This window comes from Corvus moneduloides, chromosome 4, assembly GCF_009650955.1.
Source record: "Corvus moneduloides isolate bCorMon1 chromosome 4, bCorMon1.pri, whole genome shotgun sequence".
NCBI lineage: Eukaryota > Metazoa > Chordata > Aves > Passeriformes > Corvidae > Corvus > Corvus moneduloides.
The window spans coordinates 7,805,213-7,823,266 of NC_045479.1; the positions used below are offsets into that span (position 1 = coordinate 7,805,213).

General features: G+C 41.8%; 1 protein-coding gene across 2 annotated transcripts in view; it reads right to left on the minus strand.

The window, feature by feature from the left end:
* Window positions 1-1,304: 1,304 nt before the first annotated feature.
* KIAA0930 (KIAA0930 ortholog) overlaps window positions 1,305-18,054 on the minus strand; it is an 89,170-nt gene continuing 72,420 nt past the window's right edge. For both annotated transcript variants that reach the window (XM_032106836.1, XM_032106834.1), the window contains exons 5-10: window positions 16,329-16,430; window positions 15,135-15,275; window positions 12,884-13,078; window positions 10,567-10,729; window positions 7,786-7,941; window positions 1,305-6,123 (exon numbers count right to left, since the gene is read on the minus strand). In XM_032106836.1, the coding sequence (XP_031962727.1) occupies window positions 6,083-6,123; window positions 7,786-7,941; window positions 10,567-10,729; window positions 12,884-13,078; window positions 15,135-15,275; window positions 16,329-16,430 (798 nt within the window). In that variant the 3' untranslated portion in view covers window positions 1,305-6,082. The remainder of the gene's footprint in view (window positions 6,124-7,785; window positions 7,942-10,566; window positions 10,730-12,883; window positions 13,079-15,134; window positions 15,276-16,328; window positions 16,431-18,054) is intronic.

The following is an 18,054-nucleotide window of genomic DNA, read 5'->3' on the forward strand; positions in this document are numbered from 1 at the left end:
ACATTATAGAGCAAGATGTATTTCCACACTGTTAATCCTGTATTTGTATTTTAGTATATTGAAGAAATTAATTCAGTAAAGCTGGGAAAGCTCTTCAAATATGTACATGGCAGTCTTCTGTTCCCTCAGCATTTGGATTAAAAACCAAACCCCAAACCAGCAAACGTTTTTCTGTCCGAACTCCTGAATGACTAATAAAGCAGGGGAGGTTTATTACCACCACTCGTGAGGTTCTGCTGTTCTTTACCTTTTGTACTGGTTTAAATAATGCTTCTCCATTATGGCTGCTTCCAAAACCTTTCAACTTAAAGCATTCAAGGAAAAAAATCAGTTTGTTTCAAAGCCATATTTTAGTATTTCCCAACCAGCTAAGATTCCTGCCCAGTTGCATGTGCAGTCACAAAACAACACTGCCAACAATCTGCTCAAATATCCATGTAAAGAACTGAGACATCCTGCTCTTCTTAAGCTCTGTGTTATAATTCTCCCTAATATCTCACACATTTCTGAGCTATCACACATGGCTTAGCATAAATGTTGTTACCTACCACATGGATTCATAAAACATCCTGGTCTGGGATTCTTTGAAATGGAATCCTCAGCACACCAACTCATGGAGATTGTTGGTAACATTTGTTCAAGGAGAGTTTAATTAATTTAGACAGAAAAATCCCCTGAAGGTTTATTTGACTGTGAAATGTTAGTCATAAAAATCAAGTGGAGAGGGAGGAGCCAGAGCCCTGCATGTCTGTAAGTCAAGGCAGATCCCTGCCAGTACACACAATTTAAGGCAGTGTAAACAGTGCAGATCTAAATGCAACCTCCTTTTCGTGACAAGCACAAACCCGCACTGAAGTTCTTCCTGAATTCATCAGGAAGAAACCATTACAGCCATCAGTCCTCACTATTATACACTGCACAAACATAAATGTTGATGACATAATCAAGTTTAGAACAAACCACAGATCAGTTTAGAAGGGTTGTTCTAAAGGCAGAAATGAAAAACTTTTGTAAACAAATTCAGGACTACACTGACTTTTACCTTCTTTCCCCTTATCCAATGTCAAGTTGTCAGGGGCTGACCACTGAGAGGTTCCATAGCAGAATCAGAAGTTGGGCTTTCCTCCAAATGCAGTAAGAATGAAGAGCAATGAGGCCACTCTGCCTCATTAGTCTGGTATCTGGCAATGCCTACATGAGTGCCAGGGAGCACTATTCCACCACTGGTGCCGGCCACCAGAAAGGAATACATCCAAACTCCAACATCACCAGGTACAGTAGAGAGAAAACACCACTAATAGAGCTCATGGTCATTAAAGAGGTCTGTTTATTTGCTGCAGGGTCCAACACTTTCTTCACTGCTGCCATAACCAAAGTCAGCTTTATTTTTGGTGCACAACATTCTCCTTGCTCTTTGTTCAAATGGCTCAGTACAGTGCCAGCACGATTTTCAACCCATCACCTTTTAAGCAACACCAATGATCGATGAGGCAAATAAAACCCAAACCATGCAACGTGTTAGGCTGATAAAATTAGGCTGAGAATATTTATATATTTACACAGAGAACGTTCAACATTACAACCTGCTTGCAGACTTGTATTATCTTGACGAAGTATCCGAACAGCTACATTCTGGTGTAAAATACTCTTTTTGTTTAAGGTTTGGTGTAAAAGCTACTTACTTCACAATGCCTTTGACTGGATTCTACTGCACCTATTTTTGACACAGAATTTCTACACACCAGCACCACACACTTTCAGTCACACCTCACAGAATGTGTAAGGCATTTTCAGACATCTGATCACTGTGAGCACAGGAAATCCACTTTCTAGAGCTTTCAGCCATGACCTTTGGAAACCATGAGAGTCTTTCAAACATAAAGGGTGAGTCCATAAGAGAGACACTGTTCTTCCAAGAACTATAAACTTGTCATTTCTTGACACTGCTACACACAACACAGATAGAATTTAAGACTAATAAATTATTTTCCTAAATAAAAATTTGTTCTTAAACCCCACTGGGTAACAACAGGGCTTAGGCACTTCTGAAGATTTTATCTGTCTTTAATATGGAAGCTTCAGACTACAAACACAAGGGCAAGCAATCATTTCGAAAAGGAAAAAAATAATGACTGGCAAGAAGCAGGTCAATAGTCTAAGAGTGTAGTCTATTTCCCTGAACTCCACATCCATACAGAACTTCAGTGACCAGACAGGATTCTGCACATGAGGGTCTGCTGGAAGAAATCTGCCTGCCGGGCCAAGGACTTCACTGTCTAAATTATGAACATACTTTGGGAAAAACACGTTACTGTGAAAAGCCACCTGTGCAAATAATTCTCTTTTCTGGAGAGCACAACATGCCCAGAAATAGAAAACTGAGTAACAGCAATCCAGAGCCCAACATGCCCAAGCCTTGTAAACAATGAAGACCAGGAAAATAAAAAGAGAAGGAACAGGGACCAACACAAACTGGATTAGCCAAGACAGATGAAAGGCTCATAGAGATTCTAAAAGCATCTTCTTTTAAAAGGAGATTTGGAATCCACCTTGTCCTGGCTGGCAGTAAGAGAACATAATTTCATGTACATGGTGGTCTCTAAGGCAGAGCAATAATCAGCTAACAAAAAATCATTGATTTAAGAGCTTTCTTTAAAAAAAAAACAAGCTTTTTATATTGGTTAAATTGATAGCAGTGAAAAACTTGTTATGGGTGAAAAGATTCAAATCCTTGTATTTGATAATTTGATATCTATCAATATACAACATCTATGAAGAGCTCAAGTGGTAAGCCTTGATCTCCAGAGGGAGTGAATGGGCAGAAGGATGGAAGGAGTTAACTGAGCAATGACATATGATGGAATTCCAAAAAGAAATAAAGCTGTTCTGCAAAGTTTCCCGAATTTGTTAACCGAGCTGCATCTTCAAACATCAGCATAACTGATGAAAGTCACTGTGCCCCAACCATTAAGACACTGACAGCCAAACAGCCTTCAAGGCATTGCAGGACACGCCAGCTCCCTCTGCAGCAATTACTTAATGGCCAACAGGGGCTGAATCCAATTTACTGCTTAGGAGCTACAGAATTAAAATCCCTTCAAATTAATATGGTGAGAGGTTCTTACTAACATTCACTTTTCTTTTTTCATGTAGTGCAATAGAATGCTAAGGGTCCAGCTGTGCCATCCTGACCCAAGCAAAACTGATCAAATTCTCTGTCAATCTGTCCACACAAGGACAACCAATTATAATTTTCAGGGTTTGTTTAAAAGCAGAAAAAAATGTGGAATTTGATAACAGAAAGTGGGAACCACTGGCTACACATAAGAAGTCCAAGATAGTTGTTTAAAGAAGGAATAACCGAGAATCTCGCACATCTTTGCTTCCAAAAAGCACACAAAAAGCACATTCAGTAGACTTTTTGACCTCTATTTTCCATGGATGTCCATGAGGGCATACTTGTAGTCCTTTTCTACTAGAAAAGGAGAGTCTTCAACGTATCTATAGCATATCGCACTAGGAAGATACAAGAAATAAATTTACTTTTTTTAGGACATTACAGCCCTTCAAACACTAGACATCAAAATCCAACCATATACATGTAACAAAGCAGATGATACCTCCTGAACAACAGATGTAGGATCTAAAGTGTACCTTCCATAGCACTGCTTTTAAACTAATGCACTAGCTTAGAATCATTCCTCGTTTGCTCTGAAATCTTACACAGCAAGATTTTCTCAGTCTTTCAAATCACACAAAATTAAACCACCTAAACATAATACACAACACCAAGGGAGCATTACAAATCCCTGTCCACTGAGAAGTGTTCAGGCACCTACCACTGAGGGTCCTATCTGGATACACTTCATTTTTACATTGTTCCTCCAGCTGCCTGACTGAAAGGTATCTATTGTCACGATCAGTACAAATGTGAACCCTCTCTCCCTTCCCTCTGCAACGAGCATTTAAAGGAAAACCAAGCACTGATTTGCCCAGTCCAGCAGTATGAAAGCACAGAGTAAGGAGCACACTGAGAAGCTTGTTTTCTAGCTGAGGAGTGGTTTAATTCTCAGCATGGGCAAAGAGAGAATATTCGTACCAGCTGATGTCAGGCACACTACCTGGGGATCTCAGGTACCCACCCAGGCTGCCTGGCAAGTTCCTTGAGAGAGCACTTCAGCTGCTGAGTGAAGACTCCACCTCTCCCCGGGCTCAAGGAGAAAGCCTGGGGCAACCAGGTTAGATGGTAGAAACACCCTCACATACACACAAACCACTGGCAACATTCCAAGGTTGCAGCATGAAAAGTGGGTGTGATGGTAATGACAAAGGGAACGTTTTTCTAACGCCTTGCAACATATTTGAAGCCAACTGAAAACTAGTCAGCTGTCTCTGTCATACACTCATGCTGCCGGTGTAAGAAAGGCCACCACGCTGTGCTAAGGTGACAGCTTCCAGGCCTGGCCTCAAATACTGACAGACCTCCTTACCATGCCAGTCATCAGGCTGGGCTGAAAGGCAAATTTGGTCTGCCTTTATGCTGAAGTAGAGCTATTTCCATGGAATCTAGCCTGAGGAAAAAAAAGCAGAAAGTTCTATTTGAGAGGTTAAGTCAAGATGCTACTGTGAGAGTAACAACAAAGCACTTGGGAAAGACCAGGTATGAGGGAGACAAAGGTCCAGGCTCAGAGCACATGCCACAGCATCAGGTTTAGGTGCTCAGAGTCTGAAAAGTGACAAAAACGGCATCTTTGCTCTCACTCTGTGCGGGTGCTGGAGTCTGACGTGCCCCAAGAGACACACCACCCCTCCCACTGTTGTGTGGTCCTAAATAAACCTAAGTATGTACTGGCTCTCACATCAAAACAGACAGTCAGAGCACAGTAACCTCAGCATTCAATCATTTTGTTTTCAAATGTCAAGGACAGCAGTTTTGCTGTTTAGAGAGAGCTGCACTTCATGTGTAAACATAAGGCTGTTTTCCTGAGAGCTCCTGACACACAATTTTCAGACCTCCCACTATGCAATTTTTAGTCACTTTTCAGAACAGAATTATGTTTCCATCTTTTGGATTTCAAGAAAGGTCTCTGTGCTTCAGCATATAACAACCAAAGATAGAAAATCCGGGCAAGCTGCCTGACCATAAAGCAGCTCCCATGCCCTCCTTGGCTACAAAGGGTACCGCAAGGACGAGTCTACAAACTCTCAAGTCCAGTGCATGCAGGAGGATGGGTTACTGGTAAGGTTTTAGGCCTTTGGAGACCGATTACAGTCTCCCATTTTTTCACTTTAGACTCAAACTGGTATTGACTCAGCTGAGAGAAAGGTAAGCAGCATTAGTCCTGGAGATGAACCTCAGCTTTACTATAGCAGCACATTTTAGCCTTCTTTTCACTGGCTTGTTTTCTTAGCCAGTTCTTGAGGATGAAAATGTTGCTGTTCTTTGGTAGATACAGAAATCTGTCAGCAGAGTTCACCTCTCCTAACACTGACAGATGAAAAATGGGAACATTTTCAGCCTCTTTTAAGCTCTGACCTGACCTGCTGCACAAACCAAAACAGTGATGTATCTTTTTCCTTTTCCTCCCTTAGCAGGAAGTTGTTCTCTCCCCCACTCCGCTCCACACACACACGTGCACGCGCTCGCACACGGCTGATGAGATGAGGGTATGGCCAGAGTCTATGGAGCGATGTCCAATAGCAAATCATTATGGAATTCTCAGAATGTTTCTCCCAAAGAATATAAAGTTTAACACATTCTGTACATATTGTTGGCTTCTTAGTTATAAAGTAAACACAGTAGCAAACTGTCCATAAAGTGTTGACTCAGTTTAAACACAGCCCCTTCTCATTTTATCTTGCTGAAAGTCCTCTTCCAGTCAGAAACACTCCAGTGATGTGGGCATTCGGTGTGTGACAGCAGAGGAAGGAAGAAAGAGGCACTTTTGATCGGCTGGTATTCCTGGACTTCCCTTTTTCCTGCGGAGGTCTATGTTCCTGACACTAGATGGTAGTGTTAGCACGGAAAACCGCTGTGGATAGGCACTTGGCAACAAGGCTCCAAGGCAGTGCCCGCTCTCTGCTATGTCATCAGGATTGGTTTCTGCCGCACTTCCAGGATATCTGGGCATGGGAGAGAAATAAAGAGACATAGTAAACTTAAGAGGCTTCTGAAAGCAGCCACAGTACCAGGAAGTACAGAGAACTGGAGATGTAAGCATGGACTGCGGCACAGCCCACCAGGAATCTAAAACATGACAAGTACGCAGCTTTGCCTGTTAAAATCTGAGTTAACCAGGATGCAACTGGGAAGATCTGAGAGATGAGAAACTGCAAATATATCCCATCATGTGGAGAGGACAGGTGATCTACAATCATTTATACTGGGATGAAGCAACATATGTTATACAGGGAGTGATTTTCCAGGGAAACAAGCGCAAGTGCCATTAACAAGAGCTGCTAAGGGGTTTTCCATTCTTTAAGGGAGAAATGCAGCATCCCCAAGCCCCTTAAGGAGACTTCTGTGGGTACAAGTATTTCACCTCTTTTATTCATTCTATAGTCCAAAGCCTACATTCCTGCACTCAAAAAGCTGCCAAAAAACCCCACTCCTCTTTTTGGCTTCTCAACTCCATATTGCCCAAGTGGGACAGAATATGACCCTGTAAAACTTCTGTTGTAATCATGGGCATCTTTCTAAATATGGGTAGTAAAACCAACGTGGCAAGGCACTACGCAGAAATATCTGGAAACTGGGCTGCTATGTTCTTTTCTAGGCTACACAAAGAACAAGGAACATGGAAAAAGGGAGCACACAATTAAAAGGCTGATCAAACACAACTGCACAAAGAGGATGACATGAGCAAAAATTGATCCCCAGCTCCAGAGGGCTCCAACCACACCTGTAAAGAATTGAACACAATGGAGCGAGTCCAGTGAAGGGCCACAGAGATGACTAAGGGACTGGATCATCTGACATTATAAGGAGATGGTGACAGAAGTGTGATTATCCAACATGGACAGAAGGGTCAGAGTGAAGTCTTATCAAAAAACTCAAGACATTTTTAGAAAGTATTTTGATCACTATCACTGGGATTTTAATATCTTAGTACAGGTTTTCTGAACTACCCAAGAGAAATGAGCACCTTTCCCACTTCACCCTGCCCCACATGTAATGCTCCTGCTTCCTGGAAAGCTGCTACTGGCACAAATATATTGATTACAAAAAGGCCTTGGAAACAGGACCTACACAACATGTCAAGCTAAAACAAATGTGGGTAGTGAAAAACTGCAGATGAAAATTCTGCCTTACAGCCCAGAAATTTCATGCTCTATTTCTGTGTATCTCGATACATACCCCAACTCCTGCAACTGTATGTTCAACAAATTAAGTCTTAGAAAGATGTTCAAGCTCAAAGCCAGTATTTGAGCATGGAGGCATTTGTGCCACTCTCTTGAGCATGTATTAAATGCCAGCTGAAACAATACATCTTCTGTGAACTCCAAAATGCCTGTGCTGAGAGAGTGAGTGACCTTGGTAATGCCAGCTAACTTGCTGTAAGACTATCAACACAATGATCATAAGGAATAATTACATATTTTGCTGAAATGTTCAAAATCCATCCTTAAGTACAAATGACCAACTTTTTACTGGAATCTGTAATTTCTTCTGAATTGAAATAAACTCCTATTTACAGTGGCATTACAGAGGAATACTCCTTCCTCTGTCTTAACAGCAGAATCCCCCAACATTGTAGGCTGTGCACAATGCATGTCAAAATTCACCTGTTAAAATTCGATGCAATGGCAAAGTGATGTATGTTAAGTGTGCATAGAGTAGAAAATTTTCATCTGTTCTGTTCAGCTTCAGCCACGAGCCCACCAGTGAGCGTCCTGTTCCAGACAGGGACCGCGACCGGAGATTTGTCGCGTTGTGAAGATCTGCAAAGGCAGGAAGAGACAGCAAGTCTCAAGGGATTGTACTTTACTGGAACACTTCTGAAACTCAAAAAAGAGGAAAGCCTCCTATTCATTGTTTAGAGACAAATCACATGCAGGACACTATCATAACTGCTTTTTAAAAACCAGACAGACCTTGCCTAGCAGAGAGTTCACCATTTACACTGAAGCTAATGGTAGCAGTAGCAGCTGAAAAAAAGTCAGGAGAGGGCTTGTGCTACCACACTGCACCAGCAGAACCCTAACTCAGCCTTCTCTCATGCACAAAGTCATAGAATAGCCCTAAGATTAAGTACTTACTCATGCAGAAATTCACCAGAGTAACAAAACAGAAATTGTTTCTTTTGAAGAAAATTGACATCTAGCAGACATGCGGAGATGCAGCATTAATACCACAGTTTCCTGCACACCTCCATGCACACCCTGAGGCACACCTACGACCCTTCAGCTCAGCCACTGTTCTCCGAATTAGTTTAGATGTCCCCAGGTAACTTTTAAAACAAAAAGATACTGAGTCCCCTGTAGGCCAGAGGAGTTTTTTATAGGTGCAGGTCTCTACCACAGCCATGTGCTACATTTTTGAAATGTTTTTAAATCTTTGCTCTATTGCCCTGTAAAATTCAGCCCTGTCCCACAATGCTAAAAGCAGATGTTGAAGTTAACATATCGATTCTGAACCAGGGTGATCCAAGCTCTGGGACTGAAAGCAGATCCTGATCCAAACAAAGAGGAAAATTCATGGTGGCAGCTACTATAGAAAGATGCATAACAATGTGGGAGGAAAAAAATTCTGAAAATCTTTCCCTCCTTCCCTATACAAGTGTATGTATAGTCAAGCTGTATATTCCCTCTTCCCATGCATGACCACTATGCCAGGAGCACTGTGGTGATTAGGGTAGAAGGAGCTGACTCTGGTAGCTGCAATAAACACAACTCTCCTGGTGTATCATGCTTGCACACAGCAAAGCCACTGACTTGGGCCTAGATTGGCTGTTCCTGTTCACCACAGGTCTGTCTGCACTGGGGCAACTCTGCAGCAGCACTGGCTGTACCAAGGACACTGCTGATCTTTACACAATCCACATCTTTTCCTCCACCCACAAAGCCAAGATGCACCCAAATCTCTGCTCCTATCTCTGCATCTTCTGCATCTGCATCTGGCTTTTTCATGACAAAATAAGAAGGTTTCACCACTGCAGCTCCTGAGCAAACACTGGTAGGACACTCAGGTTTCTGAAGTTTGTAAAAAAATCTCAATTTAGGTACTACTCCTTGTAGAAAACTCATCTTTGAATAAATTAAACTTCCTAGCATAAGCTGTTAAAATAGTCCTCTTTTTATTTTTCACATGAGGAACAATAAGGTCAAAACACTTAGAAACCATTTCTTGGTATTTTATATGAATGCTATAAAATATCTGAAAAACCTACAATTTGTTTACTTCCATAAATATATTAGAAGGAAAAGGATATGAAAATAAAAAACATTTCCATCATTATGATTAAATAGTCTAGGATCAGACCCTGCAAGACAACCCTGAGGACACACTGCATCATGCATGAAGGCTGCCAGAGAAACACCTTGAACCCTGTTCTCTCCTGGGCAACCTCCAAAATAAAGACACCAAAAACAGGACTGCATGTGGGGAAAGCTGCCCTTCTCCCCACACTACACTGTGCCTAGTAAAACATACTCAAACACATCACATTTCAAGTAACATAGATGCTGATTAGACAAATTAAGGAAAAAGAGATGAGCGAAGGTTTTTATTGATAGAACCCTGAATTAACTACCATCAGGTTTTTTTTTTAAACTGCCACAGAATTTGCATTAAACATTATCACTTCAGTTTGTTTTTTAATGTGCAATTCTTTACTAGCTAAGGTGGTCCAGTACTTCTGATAGGCAGTATCTTTGCTACTTCAAACAGAACTTGTAATCTGGAAATTACCTTTGTGTTTATCTGTTAGAATGCCAACAGACAGATTTGTTGACTGAATTGTTTTTAAACATATGAAAAGCAGTTCGGACATTGACATTTTTGAGTTTCCTGCCTCACAAGACTGTGATGTGATTGGGATTTATATACTATATTCTGAGTCAGGCTTCATCTTGTCAGGTGTTTCCTGCTGAGTAACTAGAATTTAAAGGAAGAGTTCCACAAGTCATTAAACTATTATACAAACTCATTAGGTTTTCTCTTTATAGAGTTCAGAACTGATTTAAAGCCAGTTGAAGTAAAACACCTTTTCACCAGCTTTAACCAACTCTGGATCAAATCAGAATTCAAAGAACTTGTTGCTGAGAACATGCCCTACCCAACTATACCTGGAGAAGTGCCCCCAAAGTGTGTGACATCTGGGAAAGGGGGAGGATCTCAGCTGCTCCAGTTTCTCTCAAATGGGTCCACATAAAAGAAATAAGTTTTAACATATTCAGAGATACTCAAGCTTGTGAAAAATCTTATTTTCAGAGAGGCACTGGCTGTTTGTGGAGCTCTCGTTTTTCCACCCTGCAAACCTGCTTGAAAACCCTTCACTGGGATACCTTTCCACAGCTCTGTGCCCTCTCCAGACAAGTCTGTTTAGCTGTCAATACTTCTCTCACCTCCACCATCATCATCTCTGAAGAACTCCTCACTGTCGTTTGCTGAATGGGACTTTTTCATCTCAGCAATTCGATTTCGGGGCACTTTTCTCTTGAGGGATGGGGAGAAGAAGGATGGGCGGTTGTTACGTTCTGGGGTTGGCGGTGTGCTGAAAGAGGTAACCTGAAAGGGAAATAGAAGAAATGCTGGAGAAAGTCTTGGCTTTCCCTCCATGTGCCACAAGGCGGTCACATGTGTAAAAATCAGAATGATGACGGGTATCTAGATATGTTTTATCAAAGCAGCTAGAGAATTTCAACTGAGTAAACATTTCAGCTTCAAAATGCTCATCAAGGGGAAAATATTTTGGTATATCACAACCCTCAACTGTTACATGAATAAAGAAAAACCTCTCTCCTCAGATGATCACTTTTAACAAGGATTTACAGTCATAACGGCACAAAATTAGTAATTTAGGCACCAAGAATGTCAATCTTATTTTTGCATATTGAAATTCAGGAGACTTAACATGCTAAGAATGTATTGTATTGAACACACTCAAATCGTGCACCTTCATTTCTTTGGCACGCACAAGGCAGCAGTTTCCCTATTGGGAAGGCTGTCCCACGGGATCCCTGTGGAAGGTCAGTGTCCCTGGGGAGCAGGGTCACAAATTCCTGAGCACAACACACTGAGGCAGACATGAAGTCAATGTTCTCTTTTATGTGTGTCATGTTTCAATACTGGAAGGAGAAAATGAAGCTGTGGTGCCTCAGATGATTTGGTTAGTCCAAGTGATGACAAATACATGGATGGAACCATCTGTGGTGAAACACAAATTAGGGACAAAACTGTGGAGACACCCTTCTTTCAGAGCAGTAGTTGCCATTGAGTAAACTACAATTAAAGCCAGCACACCTGTTTTGGAGAGAACTGAAATGTAGTGCTGATGTACTGGCTGTGATTGCACTATTTTAATAGTTTCATTTCAAAAGGAAAAAAAATAGGGATAACTACTTTGCAAATGGATGTGAGTAACTTTTATCTTGTCTTTTCTTCTTCACACAGTCAATTTAACAACCCCCTAACTCTTCCTCAGCTGGCACCTGACACTGCTCATATCTGTCCAAAGGAATGCAGAGGGAGGTGACATGGAGTGACAATGGCAGCCAAGCCAGGCTGATGTTACACTGCAGAAACACTCCATGTTGTCCCTCTATCACTAACGTTAAAAAAATAAAAGAAAGGGATTGTAACACCCAACTGATCCTCTCCCCAGCACACTTAATTTCTAATTTGTGCTTGCCTCTGTTTTTAATTTTGGAGTCATTTCATATCACACTGTGGGTGGAATGAGAAACAGACATATCACCGTTAAAACCACTAGCAAAAAGCAGTGGTAACACATTATCAAATCTAATTTGACATTTTCCAGCTGACACTGGAAGCCTTGGAGACAAAAGATCATGTTGTCCCTCCAGGCCTGATTTCTTCAGGCTGTATTTCTGTGGTAGAGAGCAAGAACATCCAGTTAATGAGTTCTGTGCTGGTAGCTCATGTTGCTTTCTACCAAGTCAGAAACAAAAACCACACTGCCTGCATGGAGATCTCTAGAAGCAGTTCTTCAGATCTTTAAATGATACAGGTTAGCCACACTACACAGAAAACCATGCTAGACTCTAGCAGGTACTGACCCAGCCCAGGTCTGTGCAAATATTTTGAAGACATGTTGCCTAATCCCCATCAACCAGGTAAAATGTTGTAATGGAAAATAAAGCTCAGGATTGAATAAAGGCCAAATTGGCATCTATGGTCTGATTCTATTGGCATTTTACTGTACTTGCATTAAAATTAAGCATATGTATGATGCATCTGGGTCCGTGATCTTTGTTTAGCATTATACAGGCTTTGTGTTGGCAGTATTCCTCAGTGGCAAAACCTAACAATACCATTTCCTGTGAGGTTTAGCAAGCAACCTATATAATACACAAATTCCACATTTCTAGGTAAATCCCATTTTGCACAGAAGTGGAATCTACGTATTTAATAGAAAACAGGCAGAATCCTCGGTTTCCTTGGCATCAAGACTGCTGTTGTTTCAACAAAACACTCCTCCAGAAGTATGAATCATCCAGTCATCTCTGTATTCAGCATTTGCTCAGGAGAAACTGCATTAAAAAAATCCATCTCATATACTGAGTTCAACCAAATTACACAGAGGCAAACTTAAGTGCAGCACCTCGATGTGACTTAACCCCAGCTTCAATCTGCCTCCTGCCTTTGGAACAAAGCATGTTCATGCTTCACCTTCAGAAAGTATTTCTGTCTGCTACTTACTCTCTCATGCACTGGGGAGTCTGGATTTGAATCTTCTTCTGTCCCATACGGTGAAGTGTCACCAGTGGAAACTCTACTCACTGCCATCTCCGCATGCCCTTTTCCCTGCGGTCCTTTCATTCGGACAAACTCCATGTTGTTGTATTTATAAAAGCCAAAAGACATTCTTTGAGCCATCTTAGCTGCAACGCTCACCTACAATGCATCAAGACAGGAGAGAAAAACATGTAATAACAGCTCTACAACTTGAAAATAACATCCTCTGAAAGCAGTTATCTAAGAAAATGTCAGAACCATAGTGGATAATGATTCCTAAGAAACATTTTAAGCCACAATCTGAAGTGATCTCCAAAAGGAAAGTAATTTTACAGAGACAAAAACAGGTTCTGAGAAGAACCAATTCCTTCAGCCATCCAAAAGGCAGAGTTACCAATGGCACACTGAGAGAAAACCAAAAGTTTTTATCCAGGCCCACACACTGTGGCACAGGAGAGCACAGGCAGGTACATGCACAACACAATGCATCCTGTGCCGAGGCACTCGTTTGAGTCCAAAAGGCAATAGACACACACACACAAGATGCTTCAAACCAGCAAAGCACACCCCACAACTGGGCCACTACTTTGTGCCAAGTAATTTCTGACATTTTTATGTCCATACTGTCAAGGCCAAAATATGAGGAACCAGCCCCAAGCACAACTAACTTGCACTGCATGGCTCACCAAGACACCCTGACAATTTTAAATCCCATAAACAGACACAGGGGCTCAATTTCCAGTCAGCAGAACTGAACTGAGAATTGAACTGAGAACTGAAAAAAGGAACAGACCAATATGAAAACAGTCGAGCTTTTGCTAAGTGATGTAAGTAGGATTTATCCATAAGTTTAAGTGATTTATTGCAATTTTCGTCAGTTTATGAAAAGGACAAGATGCTCATCAGCTTGTATAGTACTGAGAATTACAGAATCCTAGAATAATTTAGGTTAGAAACTACCTTTAAGATCATTAAGTCCAACCAAGTCCACCACTAAATCATGTCCTTAAGTGTCATATCTACACATGTGTGAAATATCTCAAGGGTTGAGGACTCCACCACTTCCCTGGGCAGCCTGTTCCAGTGCTTGAAAACCCTTCCAGTAAAGGAATTTTTCCTAGTATTCAATATAAATCTTCCCTGAAACAACTGAAATGAAGTAACCTTCAAAAGCATAGAGATTACTCCTGTTCTGTAAAAATAATGGTAAAATTTCAAGGTTTGCCTCTGGCCATAATGGAATATTTGAAAAATTAACAATTTTACTTCATCTAACAAAATAATGTCAAGTAGCTGTGTGGTCAATCAGAACATTCCTAGACTATGTGGCGACTTTACCACATCAGATCTTATCTTTCCACTGCAGGACTTTCTTTTTATGTTGTCCTCAGTGATTCTGCATTCCCATTTATTTTAATAACCCAGCTGCTGATTGTGTAAGGCCATAAGATGACAGTGGGAGAGAAACAACTTCTGTTTCATATTCTCTCAGAAACCTGCTGGAAGAGTGTAATGGCTCACATTTAAAACAAGAAGAAGGGAAATTATTCAGCATCTCTCCTGACAAGGGCAGAAACAAAGAGAACTTTACAAACACAGTAGATATTGTGGGAATTTCTTCTGTTTGTTTCTAAAAATCTCTCAGGATTGTCTTCATAATAAGCCATTTAAGAAGTTTACTGACTTGAAGGTGAAAGTGCTGGTATTTCATGTTTCTGTAGAAAGCAGAGAAAGCTTTTCTCAGTGGCAGTGAGACTACAAGGGTCTTTTGAAAACAGCCATGAGTGCAAAATACAATGAAGAAAAATACATGTTATCGCAAGGTAGTTACCAGAGTTTAAGATCTCCCATGAAATCATACCTTCTCTGAATACAGAAATATCTATGACCTTTCAAGAAAATGAAGGGGCTCAAAGAACTGTTGTTCAAGTCCATTCCAGTGTCACACTCTTGACTACTTATCCCTACCTCCCCTCCTTTTGGCAAACAGCAGAGGAATATATCCCAATCTCAATACCCTCAGCTATCTGAGCCAAATCCAGTAGCTTTCACCTAACTTTCAAAGCCAAAAAAGACAGACAATGATGCAGCTGATCTAATAGGACAAAAAAAGATGACAGCATCAGCCAAAGAGAACCTAGAAATTTTCTTTACAAAGAAAATTTAGTCAGAGCACCATTGCTGCAAAGGACATGGTCTTTCAGAAGCTCCTTACCCTGTTGTCATAGACCTTCTTGAGTGCTTCATAGCGGATGGACCCCTGGAAAATCACCCCTTGGAAGGTGTTGCTTTTATCACTGGCCACCAGCTCCACACAGACCATTTCTCCTTCTCCCACAGTCATGTCACTGAAAACCTGCCAAAGATGCAAGATGAAACACTTGGATGCAAACTGCAGTTGTTCAAATTGAAAGACGTTCCGATTCCTATGGCTGTCCTTACACCCAAGGAACTTTCAATATAAATTGAAAGGGAGCAGAATGTTTCACCCCAGCCTTTCAAGAAAACAGACTCCAGGCAGTGCACACTGCAAATCACACATTGAGATGAGCAGCCCTCACATCAGCCTTTCATGCTTTAGCCCATCATAGGTACTGATGCCTAAATACAGCTTTAAGATCAGATTTCAAATATTAAAGACAGAGGAAGGTAACATAAAATAAAATAAAATAAAATAAAATAAAATAAAATAAAATAAAATAAAATAAAAAATGTGGAGGGTGGGGGGCCTGCTGGACAAGGAACAAAAGGAGTCCTATGGTGGAACAAGTCCTAGGTTCTTTTTTAGGTTAGGGTGACTGAAAAAGCTTCTCCCAAGATGCTCTGTTCTGTTATGTTAATGTACCCCAGTTCTGCTTCCCTGGTTGGCTACGTTGGCCGCTCCACCCCTTGCCCCATCACCACACTCTCAGAATTTCCCTATTGGTTCCCTTACCCTGGCCCCACCTGTGTGCCGCCCCCTGCCCTCAGATCATTGGTTCCTGATGCTCAATCTGCTCCCATATAAAACCCTGGACCTTGCATTGTTCTCAGGCTACTTCTCTGGAACCCTGCACGAGTGTGGCTGCAATAAACCTCTCCTGTAAAACCCATGCGAAGACCCTTCCTGCTCCTTTATCGTTGGACTGTTTTTGACAGCTATCTGGTGTATCTGTGCGTACGTGTGTGTGTGTGTGTGTGGTGGCTGCATCGAACAGCTTCCTCCCTTGGAGACGCTTTTGGGAAGGTCGCGGCATTTTACCATCCAACACCACTGCGACAAAGTAAAATAAAATATAATAAAATAAGATCTCGCAGAAGATAAACCACAACTACCCAAGAACATTTGTTCAAAAGGTACAAGAAAACAGCTAATCAGGACCTACGACTAGAATAGGACAAAACTTTGCTGCTGCGACAAGGAACTCACCTCTTCAAAACTGTCAATCATGAAGAATATATTGGGGTAGCTGATCTTTGACTCCTCTCCTTTACTGTCCATTGGGTGTTTGCTTGGAGATGCAAACACTTGCTGAGAAAGATGCAGAAAAAGATACCTCTTCTCAGTTAAATGTGCTTGGGAATAGACACACAAACACAAGGCAAGTAATTACAAAACATCTCAGGCTGGCACTGCTAACTTACGCTAGAGATGCTGGACATCCTTCAAGCACAGCTGAGCTGGTTTCTGACTAAAGCCAGATTTGCAGTAATGGCACTTGAGAAATCCTTGGTTTCCACATGCAAGTAATCAAAAACCCATTTCTCCACAGTAAATCTACCTGTGTACCTAACCTCTCACCATACTACAGTATACCATCCTACTTTTTCATCATCACTTTCAGATGCCTTTATGTTGCTGCAATGTGCTGCAAAGTAAAATACCACAGTGCAAGAAAGTTACCATGAAGCAGCTGATCCAACACCTTTAATTTGTTATTGTTTACTTAGTACCACACTAAGATCAACCTCCCTCAGTAAGGGCAGCGTGGCTGTCCTGGGGTGATTCATAATGCTATTTTATTCCATATCTACCTGCACACAAAAACCGTTACTGTATCTTTATAACCCTACAGCCTCAGACCTTGTGTGTGTGAGGTGCTATCACAGGCATTTTTGAAATCGGTGCAGAGGCAGTTTCTGGGCTCTTGGCTGTGTAGTATTCACTTTGCAGGCTACTTGGTCTTTGTTCAGGCTTTCCTTCCATTTTTTTGTTCTCTCTTAATTTTGCGGGTTTTTTTTTCCTTGTATAGGGGAGACTGCAGTTAGTGATTTTGGGCTGCCTTGGGGCGAATTCCACAGGCGCCCACCTGTAGCAGCCCTCGCTCCAACCCAAGCCCTTCCAGGAGAGAAGGCTATGGAGAGTCTCTCTTTTGTGGCGGCTTTGGGTTTGCAGCTGTAGCTACTTGTAGAAATTGCATTTTGCAATTAGAAACTGTTTCAAAGTGAACTTGCAAACTCTGCCAACAGCCAGAAAAAAAGCGAGCGAGTTCCTGGGGCCAGGCCGCCCTGTGCCAGTGCCCACAGACTGGCCCTTTCCCCCTCAACTCCACACCCAGGCTGCAGAGCCCGGCAGCAGCAGCAGAGCCCGCGAAAGGCAGGAGGAAGCGGCTGCAGCAGCGCAGACCCCACACAGGCTGGTGAGTTTCCATCTGCCTCTGGAACTGCTCTGTGGGCTCCTGCCTTCCTGGTAGGGGTTGCCACCATCTTGTCTCTTTGTTCCTGGGGACATGTGGTCACCTGGGAGGTGCCATCTTGGAAGGGAACAGTGTGACACCATCTTCCCTTTGTCCCTTGGTTACATGGCTGCCTCCTGCAGGCGCCATTTTGGGAACAGGTATTTCTGGCATTTTGGGTTTCTTTTTGTTCCCATGGGGTTTTGAGTTTTAACAGTTTGGTATCTAGCAGTTATTTACTTTTTCGCCCTGCCTGTTGGTGTCTGTTTGTTAATAAAATGTTATTTTTTCACTTAAATCTACTTGTATTTCATTCGTTATTGGGGGAAAGGGATTGGTTGGAATCAAGGGGGAGGTTGCTCATTTCAGAGTGCCCACTTCTTTAGACTGTCTAAAACTGTTCGAAATGATACCAAGTTTAATTTTTTTTAATGTAAATTTAGTCAGGGGTTTTGTTCATCTTTGCCCTGGGGGGAAGGC